This window comes from Pteropus medius, unplaced genomic scaffold (assembly GCF_902729225.1).
Source record: "Pteropus medius unplaced genomic scaffold, Ma_sr-lr_union100, whole genome shotgun sequence".
In the NCBI taxonomy this organism is placed as follows: domain Eukaryota; kingdom Metazoa; phylum Chordata; class Mammalia; order Chiroptera; family Pteropodidae; genus Pteropus; species Pteropus medius.
Genome location: NW_024347866.1, coordinates 221,996 through 235,055, shown reverse-complemented (window position 1 = coordinate 235,055; position 13,060 = coordinate 221,996). Strand labels below are relative to the sequence as shown.

Here is a 13,060-nt window from a genome sequence, read left to right as displayed (position 1 = left end):
AATGCTTTCTAATCCCTGTTCCTTTTCCTCACCGTCGATAATGCCCATTATTCTTATGTTTCCTCTCCTGATAGTATCAGCTGGTTCTTGAATTTCTCTTTCATTATTTTTCATTCTTCGGTTTCTCTCTTCTTCCTTCTGATTTATTTCTAGATTTCTGTCTTCGCTATCACTGATCCTTTCCTCCATTTGGTCGACTCTATTTCCCAAGCTTGCTATTTCATTTTTCAGCTCTTACAGTGTGATTTTTTTTCTCCTGAAGTTTTATATGTTTATTTTGGAGGGCTTCAATCTCCTTGCTAAAAAACTCATTTTGCTCATCTAGTTGTTTTTTTCAATTCCTGAATTTGTTGATATGACTTGTTTCAGAACTCATTCAGTTTTTTCAGAGGTACCATCCTGAATTCTGTCATTTATGTTACATATTTTTATGTCTGTAAGCTTATTTTCTGGAGATTTTTCTCTTTCTTTCTGAGCTGCCTTGTCATCTTCATTGTTCATGGTGTTTAATGGACAATTTTTCTGCCTGTGCATTAATGGAAATGTAGTCTGCTTTTTTTCCAGAAAGATTTATTATATAAAGGTCTCTCTCTACCCTGTTGCAAAGAAAGTGCTTTTCTTGTGGTGTCCAGTAGGTGGCGTCTAAGCCTTTTGGATTCCTACTTTATATAAAGCCTTAACAATGCCTTTTTTCCCCTTCTAGATGTTTAACCACGCTTGCTATCCTCAGTCTCAGTCCCTGTCAGCGTTAGCGACAGGTTTGGTAGTGTTTGCTCAGATTCACCCGGGGCTCTGCAGTGTTTATTTTGGGAGGATATGGGGAGAGCGGCCTTCAGGGTTGGGGGTTGGGGCCTGTAGCTAAGCCTCAGTTTTGCAATCGTGTTTGGTAAAATCAACTGTTGTTTCTCTGTTATCCCTGTTTCTCTGCCCTCTGCCCTGATGACCAGACCCTGCTGCTGCCACATGCAGCTCACAGCTCTCCCAGGCAGGGCTGTTCAGGGAATTCGCCATACCTTCTCCCCTCCCCTCTTCTCCTACAGGGAGCTCCAGCTGTGAGAGTCACCTTCTTTGTTTCTTCTAGTCCACCACCTGACACACGGGTTTCTGACCTGTGGTAGCTCTTATGCGCAGGTTCCACGCTCAGACGTGCTGTTGTGCAGTTTAGGTGGGTTTTTTGTTGTTGTTGTGTTTTAGATGTTCAGCTTATTGTTGTTTCAAGGGGAGATATCTAAGAACTTCTCTCACTCTGATATGTTTCTCCAAACTCAGGTTCAACAAACCTCTTAAACCATGGGTTCATTCAATTATTTGATTGTATTAGAGGGGGAAAATCACAACCTCATAAGTAGTCAATTTTTTTAAAGCCCATTAGGAATTAATCTTAGGAGAAGATGAGAAAATAGATTTCACAGAAAATGGTGACAGAAAGTTGTAGTAGAAGAAAAATGTGAACTGGGCATGAGGACACATTAGCCATAGAGAGAATAAAGACAAGTGATATTTTTTAGTATATTTTTTAATTCTATAAATATAGTAGGCTATGCAAAAAATTTACTAAAGGACTATGAAAAAACTAGTGACCCATAAACCTCAGTTTTTATTGATAAATTTTAATAGCAATTATTTTTTCTAAGCATATTTAAGCAAATGCCAGTATCTATAAATTTTAAACATCTCAAAGTATGATCATGTGATCTATAAACATTTATCGTTTTGAGTAAGTCAAGTAACTTTTTATTAGTTATTGATGTTAAATGTACCAACATTATTCTTTTAATTTTCTCAAAACAAAAGACATCTCAGATTTTCTTTTTTTTAGGTTGGACTGAGCAACAACATTCACATCTAAAACAAGCATATGATCACAAGGTTTATAATCCTTTGTCAGCTACTCCTATTAGGTCTTCCCTACAGATACTAATGATCCGCTTTAAAAAATTAATCAATTTCTTTAAGCTAAAAAAAGGCAGATCACTTATTTCTCTCCCCTGCACCATCACTCAAACCTCAAATAATCTTTATTATTTCAAAACTATAAATGTAGTACTCTCAGTACATGAAAATAGTAATAACAGCTAACCCTCAGCAGCACAGAGAACTTTTCCTGTATCACAAATGACTTGCACTGATTTTGTCTCATTCACACAATGTTCTTCTCACTGCCAATAATATGCATTTGGAGAAAGTCTAGCTGGAGCAGGAAATGCTCACTGACCAAGAAACAGATCAAAGTAAATCCGTGACCCTCAAATCATCACACTAATTTAATCAACCATTATACAATTCAATTCTAAGGAGTTTATACATATCCCAAGTAATTAGTAATCTGATGAAAAGCACTCTATACACTATGACATTTAACTGGAAACAATATTTATAACATATCTAATGCCATTTATGTTATTTCTGTATGTCATATTAGCACACATAAATAAAAGAGACACCTAAACAATTAAATATAATGACAATATGAGTACATTCTCTTAATTGTATATGTAACTTTACATTTATCTCCTAAATAAATCTTAACATTGTCCCATTATGGACTTCTCCCCATCAAGATGGAAAATGCAGTGCCTGACTCCTCACATGACTACATTAAAATTACAATTAAGTTATAGATCAGCCTGGAGAACATCTGAAGACTAGCTGAACACAATTCCTATAACTAAGAATATAAAGAAGAGATCACATCAAGACTGGTAGGAGGGGCAGAGATGTGAAACAGGCTGGCCCCACACCCACAAATGAGTTGAGAATTGGAACAGGTATCTCAGCTGTGGAGGTCTCCCAAGAGAAGCAAGGGATCCCACACCCATACCAGGCTCCTCAGCCCAGGGTTCGAGTACTGAGAAAAGGAATCTCCACAAAATCTGACTATAAAATTCAGTGAGGATTCCAACTGTGAGGGTGAGTCAGAAGGCATCTGGAAACCCAGGCCTCCCCTTAAAGGGCCTGAGCACAGACTCACTTACCTGCAGGTAATCAAGCAGGCCTGCAGTGGAAGAACAGCAGCAGCTCAGGAACTGCCAGAGCCATACAAGGAATCAAAGAATGAGTTGTTTAGCTTCAGGGTGAGGAACAGAGGAACAGCCGCCATGAACCCTGTGTTGAGCCCTCCTATAGTGCAGCCTATAGACAGGTGCATCTTGCCTGGTAAAATCCCCTTGATCCACCCTGATGACTCACTTGGTTCCTACCCTACTCAACTCACAAATTGCTGGAGAAATATTCATGGCTAGGCAACCAACCCCACCCTGCCCTTTAGGCAGGAGGCTCTATCAGCAACAATCAACAGGCTTCAGATGGCAGAAAACCAACCACGAACCAAGTTGCAGTGTTTCTTAAACATATATCGAAGGTCTGGAAGTCTACAGGCCTGAAGAGAGTGGCAGACAGACTCAGTGTAATCTGAGACTTCTGCGAGTAGCCACAGGCTCAGCCTTGACAAAAATATGAATCGGCTCTAACCTGGGAAACGCAATTGGCCCCAACATGGAGAGACCTGGAACTCTGCCTCACCAACTCATGTACCACCTGAGGCTCTCTCAGCTTCTGAGCCTCACAGGCAGCCTGCAGGCAGCTGTAGGCCTTGGGTTCCCTAACCCTTTAGCTAAGCTGTCCCAAGACCCGTACTGGTGGCAGCTATCCTCAGTTTACAGCATGGCCTCTCCCACGTACCTGCAGGTCCAGCATAGGCAGCGACCAACCACGGATCGCTTTGTAGCTCCTACCAGGTAGTTCTAGGCAGGTAAAAGGCAGCAGCTGAACTTGGACTGTAGGGGCCCCTTAAACAACACATGTGGAGGCTGACATAAGACCACAATAGAGCACCACCTAATTAGCACCGCAAGCAGCACACCCAAAGGATAATCTCAATAGGCACACAAGCCTGCTGTGGTGAATGCCGCTCTGTGGGGTAAGCCCACACACAGCATCTCATACCCTGCGGGTGTGACAAATCCCCAGACAGTCATCCCATGCACTGATGTACCAACAGCAATCAAGGCTTAACTACAACAGAGCATACACAACCCACAGAAGGGACAATGCTGGAGCACCTGGCATAAGTGATCAGGAAAACTGTGTCACTGGGTCATACAGGGCATTTACCACATAAGGCTGTGAGGCCAAGCCTGGCAGACATAGCAAATCTACCTAACACACAGAAATGAACACAGAAAGGTGACTAAAATGAGAAAACAAAGAAACATGCCCCAAATGAGAAGAGCAGGAAAAAACTCCAGAAAAAGAACTAAATAAAATGGAGATACGGAGTTCAAAATACTGGTTATAAGAATGCTCAATGAACAAAGGGGAAAGATAGATGATCTCAGTGAGAACTTCAAAAGAGACAGTAAACATAAAAAATAAAAATAAAAAAATAAAAAAAGTCAGAAATGAAAACTATAATAACTGAAATGCGAATACATTAGAGGGAATCAACAGATTAGATGAAGCAGAGGATTGAATAAGTGATTAAGAAGATAATGGACCAAAAAACAAATAATTAGAACAGCAACGAGAAAAAACAAAAAACAAAAAAATGAGGATGGTTCAAGGGGCTTTTGGTACAACATCAAGTGTAACAACATTCACATCACAGGGGCACCAGAAAGAGGAGAGAGCAAGAAACTGAAAACCCATTTGAAGAAATAATGACAGAAAACTTCCCTAACCTGGTGATGGAAATAGACATACAACCCCAGGAAGTTTAGAGAATACCTAACAAGATGAACACAAAGAGGCCCACACCAAGACATATCATAATTAAAATGCCAAAGGTTAAATTCAAAGAGAGGATTTTAAAAGCAGCAAAAGAAAAGCAGTTAGTTATCTACAAGGAAGCTCCTAGAGGACTGTCTACTGATTTCTCCACAGAAACACTGCAAGCCAGAAGGGACTGGCAGAAAATTTTCAAAGTGATGAAAAAGCAAGAACCTATAACTAAGATTACTCTACACAGCAAAGCTATCATTTAGAATCAAAGGACAGAAACAGAGCTTCCCAGATAAGAAAAAGTTAAAGGGGTTCATCATCACCAAGCCAGTATTACAGGAAATGTTGGAGGGACTTCTTTAAGAAGAAAAAAAAATAAGAATCAAAGATATAAATCATAAAATGGCAATAACTATTATCTATCAAAAATTATGTCAAAAGAAAAAGGATTAAATGCTCCAATCAAGACAGAGTGGCTGAATGGATAAGAAAAGACCCTTACGTATGTTGCCTACAAGTTACTCACTTCAGATCAAACACACACACATACACACATCTGAAAAGATATTTGCACACCAATGTTCATAGCAGCATTATGCACAATGGCCATGACATGGAAGCAACCGAAGTGTCCTACGATAGATGATTGGCTAAAGAAGCTATGGTACACATATACAGTGGAATATTTCTCAGCCATAAGCAAAGGTGAAATACTGCTATTTGCGACAACATGCATGGACCTCAAGCGAAATAAGTCAGATAAAAAAAGTTGAAAATCACATGATATTAGTTATATGTGGGATATAAACCTAAAAGCGACAAATGAAAAGGACAAACAAACAGAGATTCATGGACATGGACTATAGACTAGTGGTTACCAGAGGGTAGGGAGTGGGGGAAGAGGTGGAGGTAGACGGTTAAAAGGGATCAAATATAGGGGAGTAGGGGGAGGGTGAAGTGGGTAAAGGGAATCAAATATATGATAGCTGAAGGAAACTGGATCTTGAGTAGTAAGTACAAAGTAGAATATACAGATATCTAATTATAATGTACACCTGAAAATTATATAATTGCTTTAACCAATGTTATCCCTTAATAAACTTAATTTAAAAAAAAACACATATACAATGAAAATAAAGGGCTGAAAATATATTTCTTGAAAATGGTAATGAAAAAAAACTGGGGTAGCAATATTCATATCAGACAAAATGGATGTTAAAACAAAGGCTATAACAAGACAAAAAGAAGATCCAGTAATCCCACTTCTGGGTATTTATCCAAAGAAACCCAAAAACACTACTTTGAAGGAACATGTGAATCCATATGTCTATTGCAACATTATTTATAATAGTCAAGATATGGAGGCAGCCTGGCTGCCCATCAGTGGATGAATGGATAAAGAAAAGGTGGTACATATTTAAAATGGAATATTACTCAGCCATAAATAATTAAATAAATGTAATATTGCCATCTGCAACAATATAGATGGACCTAGAGGGTATTGTGCTGAGTGTGGTAAATCAGAGAAAGACAAATGTCACTGAGTTTACTTATATGTGGAATAAAAGGAACAAAATAAACATACAAAAGATAAACAAACTCATAGATACAGTGAACATTTTGAAGGTTGTCAGATGGAAGGCAGGTTGAGGGGGTGTGGGAAAGGGGGAAGGGATTAAGTAGTACAAAATGGTAGTTATAAAATAGTCATGGGATTGTAAAGTATAGCATAAGAAATATAGCCAATAATATTGTAATAACTATGTATGTTGCCAGAGGGATATGAGATTTATCAGGATTATCAATTTGTAATTTATATTAATGCCTAATTCCTATGTCACCCACTTAAAACTAATATAATGTTGTATACCAAATAAAATTTAAAACTAAAAACTTTTTAAAAAATGAGTAAAGTATACTTGCTAAAATAGAGTTTCAATAATTTTTAAAAAATTATTGACTTTCCATCATATATACTTCCTAAAATAATGCATATTTACATTATAACTCCGAATCATTTAGAAACCAAGGGAAAGTGAAGGAGAACTGAAATGAAGTGAATACCCTTGAAAGGTCACTTTGGGTTGGGAATAAGAGAACTGGTAGTTACAGCGAAAGACTAGGAACAATCAGTCTCTAAATTAATTTTACCTCCCTTCTCTCTGAATTTCTTAAGTCATTGTTTATAAGCTGTCAAATTATACTGTTGAAGTAATTTGTATAAAAAATGCACTGAAAGCATAAAAATGAGTAAAGTTTAAGGGACATGTGGGAAAGCATCAGGCATAACAACATTCAAATCATTGGGTATGAAAAGGAGATGAGAGAGAGCAAGGAATTGAAAATCTATTTGAAGAAATAATGATGGAAAACTTTCCTAACTTAATGAAGGATATAGAAAAGTTCAAGAAGTGGAGAGAGTCCCAAACGAGATGAATCCAAACAGGCCCACACTAAGACACAACATAATTAAAAATAATTAAAATAAGAAAGGTTAAAGACAAAGAGAGAATCCTAAAAGCAGCAAAAGAAAGGCAGCTAGTTACTTACAAGAGAGCTCCCATAAGACTGTCAGCTGATTTCTCAACAGAAACTTTGCACGCCAGAAAAGAACTGAAATAAAATATTCAAAGTGATAAAAAGCAAGAATCTACAACCAAGTAACTCTACTCAGCAAGACTATCAAATAAAATTGCAAGACAGATAAAGAGCTAAGAGTCCATCACCGCCAAATGCTAAAGGGAGTTTCTTGAGAAGAAAAAAACAAAACAAATATGAATAATAAAATGGCACTAACTATGTACCAATCAATAATCACTTTAAATATAAATGGATTAAATGCAACAATCAAAAGACATAGGGTACCTGATTAAAAAACCAAGACCCATACATATGTGCTCTACAAGAGACCCCCTTCAGATCAAATAACATACACAGACTAAAATGAAGGGATGGAAAAAGATATTTCATGCAAATGGAAATGAAAAAAAACAGCTGGGGTAGCAATACTTATATAAGACAAAATAGAATTTAAAGCAAAGGCTATAATAAGAGACAAAGAAGTAAATTATATAATGATAAAAGGATCAATACAATAAGAGGGTATAACTCCAGTTATGCACACAACGTGGGAACATCTAAATATATAAAGCAAATACTGATAGATATAAAGAAAGAGATTGACAGTAAAACAGTCATAGTAGGAAATTTTATCACCCCATTGATACCAGTGGACAGATATTACAGCCAAAATTAATAAGGAAAGAGCAGCCTTAAATGACAGACTAGATCAGATGGATTTAATAGATATTTTTAGAGCATTTCACTCAAGAGCAGCAGAATATACATTCTTCTCAAGTGCACATGGAACATATTCCAAAACAGATCACATGTTGGGCCTCAAAACAAGTGTAAATAAATTTAAGAAGATAGAAATCATATCAAGCATCTTCTCCAACCACAATGGTATGAAATTAGAATTCAAATACAAAAATAAAAATGGAAAAAAACACAAACATATGGAGGCTTAATAGCATGCTATTAAACAATGAACTATGAAATCATGGAAGAAATCAAACGATAATTAGAGATAAAAGAAAATCAAAACACAGTTACTCAAAATCTATAGGACTCAGCAAAAGCAGTCCTAAGAGGGAAAGTCATAGCAATACAGGCCTATTTCAAGAAACAAGAAAAACTCAAATAAATAATCTAACCTTACATTTAAAAGAACTAGGAAAACATCATCAAACAAAACTTAAAGTGAGTAGAAGGAAGGAAATAATAAAGATCAGAGCAAAAATAAACAAAATAGAGTCTAGAAAAGCAATATAAAAGATCAGTGAAACCAATAGCTGGTTTGTTGAAAAGATAAACAAAATTAATAAATCTTTCAACCGATTCATCAAGGAAAAAAGAGAGAGGACTCAAATAACATCAAAAATGAAAGAGTAGAAGTAACAATGACTCCACAGAAATATGAAGGATCATAAGAAAATACTATAGCAATTATATGCCAACAAATTGGACAATCTAGAAGAAATGGATATATTCCTAGAAACATACATTCTACAAAGACTGAGTCTAGAAGAAACAGAAAATCCGAACCAGTCAATTACCACCAACAAAATCGAATCAGTAATCAAAAAGCTCCCCCAAAACAAAAGTCCTTTACCATATGGCTTCATAGGTGAATTTTACCAAACATTCAAAAAGAATTAACACCTATTCTTCTCAACCTATCCAAAGAAATTCTAGATAAGGGAAGGTTCTTGAAGTTGTTTTATGAGGTCACCATCACCCTGATTCCAAAACCAAACAAAGATAATACAAAAAGAAAAGAGAAAAGAAAACTATAGGCCAATATCTCCTGTGAACATTGATGCAAAAATCCTCAACAAAATATTAGCAAACCAAATTCAACAAGGCATTAAAAAGATCATATACCATGATCAAATTAGATTTATTCCTAGGATGCAAGGTTGGTATATCATTTGTTAGATATATACCACATTAACAAATTGAAAGGTAAATATCATTTGATCATATCAATAGATGCAACAAAAGCTTCTGACAAAATCTAGCATCAATTTATGACAAAATCTCCCAACAAAGTGGAAATAGAGGGAACATTCCTCAATATAGTAAAGGCCACATATGACAAACCTGCAGCTATCATCATCCTCGACAAGAAAAAGCTAAAAGCGTTTTTCCTTAAAAGCAGAAGCAAGACAAGGATGTCCAATTTCACCACTTTTATTCAACATAGTACTGGAAACTTTAGCCACAACAATCAGATAAGAAAAAAAAAAGGAATCCTAACTGGAAAGGAAGAAGTAAAACTGTCATTATTTGCAGATGACATGATACTGTATAGAGAGAACTCTAAAGAGTCCACCAAAAAACTGTTAGAACTGATCAATGAATTCAGTAAAGTATCAAGATACAAAATATTCAGAAATTGGTTGCATTGCTATATACCAATAACGAACTATCAGAGAAATTTAAAAACAATTTCATTTACAATTGCATCAAAATAAAACATTTAGTAATAAATTTAACCAAGGAGGTAAAACACCTGTACTCAGAAAATCATGTCATTGAAGAAAGAAACTGAAGATACAAATAAATGGAAGCATATACCATTTTCATGGATAGAAATAATTAACATGGTTAAAATGTCCATACTACCTACTACCTAAAGCAATCTGTAGATTCAATGCAAGCTTTATCAAAATACCAATGGCATTTTTCACAGAAACAGAACAAATAATCCAAAAATTTATATGGAACCATAAAAGACTCTGAGTAGATATGATAATGTTGAGAAAGAAGAATAAGTTGGAGTTATCATGCTACCTGATATCAAACGATACTACAAGGCTATAGTAATCAAAACAGCATGGTTCTAGTATAAAAACAGATGTATAGATCAATGGAACAAAATAGAGAGCCCAGAAATAAATCCATGCCTATATGAACATTTAATCTACAACAAAGGAGGCAAGAATATACAGTGGAATAAAGACAGTCTAGTCAATAAGTGGTGCTAGGAAAATTGGACAGATATATGCAAAAAAAATGAAACCAGACCCCCTTCTTATATTAAATAAACGAATAAACTCAAAATGAATTAAAGACTTAAATGTAAGACCTGAAAACATAAAACTCCTAGAAAACACAGGTAGCAAACTCTCTGATACTGTTCTTAGTAATATTTCTTCTGTTATATCTCCTCAGTCAAGGGAAACAAAATAAAAAGTAAGCAAATGGGATTCCATCGAACTAAAAAGTTTTTGCATAGCAAAGGAAACCAGCAAAGTGAAAAGACAACCTACTGAACGGGAGAAGATATTTGCCTATGATACATCTAATAAGGGGTTAATATCCAAAATTTAATAAAGAACTCATGGAACTTAACATCAAAAACAAACAAACAAACAAACAATCCAATAAAAAAAATGAGTAGAAGACCTGAATAGGCATTTCTCCAAAGAGGACTTATAGATGGCCAATAGACATGAAAAACTGCTCAATGTCACTAATCATCAGTGAAATGCAAATGAAAACCACAATGAGATATCACCTCACACTTGTCAGAATAGCCATCATCAATAAATCAAAAAAGAACAAGTGTTGGCGAGGATGTGGAGAAAAGGGATCCCTTGTGCTCTGTTGGTAGGATTGCAAACTGGTATAGCTGCTATGGGAAACCATCCAGAGGTTCTTCAAAAAATTAAAATAGAACTACATTTTGACCCAGTAATTTCACTTCTGGGTATTTGTCCAAAGAAAACCAAAACACTAATTCAAAAGGATATACACACCCCTATATTCACGGCAGAGTTATTTATAATAGCCAAGATATGAAAGCAACCTAAATGCCCATCAACAGACAACTGGATAAAGAAGTAATGGTATACATACACAATGGAATATTACTCAGCCATAAAAAATGAAATCTTACAATTTGCAACAACATAGTAGGACCTAGAGAGTATTATGCTAAGTGAAATAAGAAAGAGAAAGATAAATACCATATGATTTCACTTAAATGTGGAATCTAAGGAACAAAATAAATGAATAAACAAAATGAAAACAGACTCATAGATACGGAGAACAAACTAGTGATTGCCAGAGGGGAGAGGGGTTTAGGGCTGGGTAAAAAAAGTGAAAGGATCAAGAAGTACAAATTGGTAGTTACAAAATAGTCACAGGAATGTAAATTACAGCATAGAGAATATAAATATTGCAATAACTATATATAGTGCCAGAAGGAGACTAGGCAAATTGAGGGGATCACTTTATAAATTATATAAATGTATAACCACTATGCTGCATACCTGAAACTAACATAATATTGAATGTAAACTTTAGTTGAAAAACAAAAATAAAAAAAAAAGTCCTATTGTTTACTGGAAACTTCATATACTTCATTTGATAAACTTTCAATCATCTGATTAATGATTATAAAATTTGCCTATTTAAATCTCTTTACTGAAAAAAAAATACCTGTTCTTCTGCTCTTGCTGCAATAACTGAATGGCTATTTTCCTCAAATCAGTTACTTCCTTCAAATCATCATCCTCTTCCTCTGCAAGTAACTGCTCTTTCCCAAGTCTGAAAGGTGACACAAACATGGTTATCCAAAATGTAAGGCAGAAGATATTTTATGCCAGCTTGGAGATGTAGAAACCATTTTTCGTTTTTAATACCATGTGAAAGCTAAAATCTTAGTGTCGTATTTAAAACACAGAAATAAGAAATAAGGAATATTTAAGGAAAAGAATAACATTTATTCTCTCTATTCATACTGGTTACATTAATATAAGTAATGACTAACAAAGTGAACTGTAGTATTATCATTTTGTAATTTCTGAAATGTATAATGGCCATATCATTTAACAATGGATACTCCCTAGTCTTGAATATAATAAGACCTGCAGAGTTCTATATGGCCTGTCTTTATAAATAAATATAAGATGTTATCAAAATTACATTTTATTAAACCACCCTACCTTTATCGGTTTATCTATTTTGATCTTAAAATTTCTATGTAAAATGTTTAAGTAGAGGAAATGCAAAATAGGTTCAGATAAGATTGGCAAATTTGCCCAACAATACTCGTTAAAACATATAAATTTCTAATTCACAGATTCAAAGAAATTTTAAAATAAATTGTTCTCTAAACTCAAGTAATTTTATCTCAAAAATATTTAATTTAAAAAACAGTATCAAACCCTAATACCTTGTATCTTTACTGTATCTTTTTGCATGCTACTGGTGACTATCAAGTTTAGGCAACTGTCCTCATGAGGTGAGAAAGTAAAGGAATGAAATATAAAGAATACAAGATAAAGCAATGTATCTCCTAATGGGGTACCAGATATGATTAATTACTGCTTAAAAAGTCACCAATGAGGTCATTTGGAAAAGGCACATATAATAGAGAAAAGAGAAAAGCTTGGGGATCAGAGAGAGCTAGGCTCCTACCCTAAGTTCTACAGGGCACTGGTTAAGTGGTTTTCAGCAAGAAATTTTAGAGTCTCATCTATAAAAATGGGGACAATATCTACTCTGCAGAATTCAGTGAAGGTTAAATAAGAAACATGCAAAGCACTTAGCACAGATCCTGGTACATGGTAGATATTCAACAAATGCTCCTCCCTTTCTTCCTGCAGCTATGAAGCAACTTGAAGGAGTGACTGAAATGTCATATTCCATCACTTCATAAGATAAATGATACAGAAAAGATCCAAAGTACAATTATTTTAATAAAATACGAAAGTAAATACCCTTTAAAATTACCATAATCAGTTTGATGAAATGAAAAGTATATTTT

The 13,060-nt window shown here is 35.1% G+C and overlaps 1 protein-coding gene across 1 annotated transcript in view; it reads right to left on the bottom strand.

Annotated features, from left to right (window-relative positions):
- The window catches only part of LRCH2 (leucine rich repeats and calponin homology domain containing 2), a 114,980-nt gene that overhangs the window by 47,674 nt on the left and 54,246 nt on the right, over positions 1-13,060 (bottom strand). The window contains exon 12 of the mRNA XM_039878924.1: positions 11,731-11,838. Coding sequence (XP_039734858.1) covers positions 11,731-11,838 — 108 coding nt within the window. The remainder of the gene's footprint in view (positions 1-11,730; positions 11,839-13,060) is intronic.